Raw genomic sequence first — 682 nt, 5'->3', positions numbered from 1 at the left:
GGGCGTGACACTGAGGGTTGCAATCCGTTGCCAGACACGAAAAAAGACAAAAAGGAAAAAAAAAAAAAAAAACAATTACCTGGCACATAAGAGCTGTTTGCTGCCGTGGCCTCCAGATGACTCGGGGATGAAGAGGGGCGAAGGGAGGCACAGGCTGAGCTCGATCCCTCACCCTTCACCCAGCCGAGCCTGACTGAGCTCCTGTGGTGTCGGTGCCAGGAGGGGCCAGGGACCAGGCTGGCTGGGACCCTGCCCTCAGGGGAGTCACCCGGGTGACTAAAAACAAAGTGGGAACTAGAGCGGAAGCATGGAGTAGAAGAGGGGCCATCCGAGTTCCACGTGGTGGTGCCTGGGTCAAATGACGCAGTAGAGACAGTAAGTACCTGTTAGCAAGGAGAAGGCCTGGCTGGGACTCAGACCACGGGGACTCATGTCACAGCTTTGCTGCTGACTAATCCTGTGACCCTGGGGTGGTTATCTCACTTCTCTGGGCCTCAGTTGTTTCATTTGCTAAAATGCGGATGATATTATATGCATTGCCAGGCTGTGATGCTGAGATGAGATAATGTGTGGAAATATCTTATAGGCTGTAGGGTGCTACAGGAATCCATAGTTTTGAGAGCAGGAAACTCAGTGAGGCCTGAAGCAGTCAAGGAAGACTTCATGGTGGAGGGGGACTTGG

General features: G+C 52.9%; 1 protein-coding gene across 1 annotated transcript in view; it reads right to left on the bottom strand.

Moving 5' to 3' along the window:
- The window catches only part of LOC103601767 (xyloside xylosyltransferase 1-like), a gene marked incomplete at its 5' end in the record, with an annotated part of 85,797 nt that extends 85,521 nt beyond the window's left edge, over positions 1-276 (bottom strand). The window contains one exon of the mRNA XM_008586195.1: positions 80-276. Coding sequence (XP_008584417.1) covers positions 80-276 — 197 coding nt within the window. The remainder of the gene's footprint in view (positions 1-79) is intronic.
- Between the last annotated feature and the right edge of the window lie 406 nt (positions 277-682).

Source organism: Galeopterus variegatus, unplaced genomic scaffold, assembly GCF_000696425.1.
Source record: "Galeopterus variegatus unplaced genomic scaffold, G_variegatus-3.0.2 Scaffold3865, whole genome shotgun sequence".
NCBI lineage: Eukaryota > Metazoa > Chordata > Mammalia > Dermoptera > Cynocephalidae > Galeopterus > Galeopterus variegatus.
This window is presented reverse-complemented; position numbering and strand designations above follow the sequence as displayed.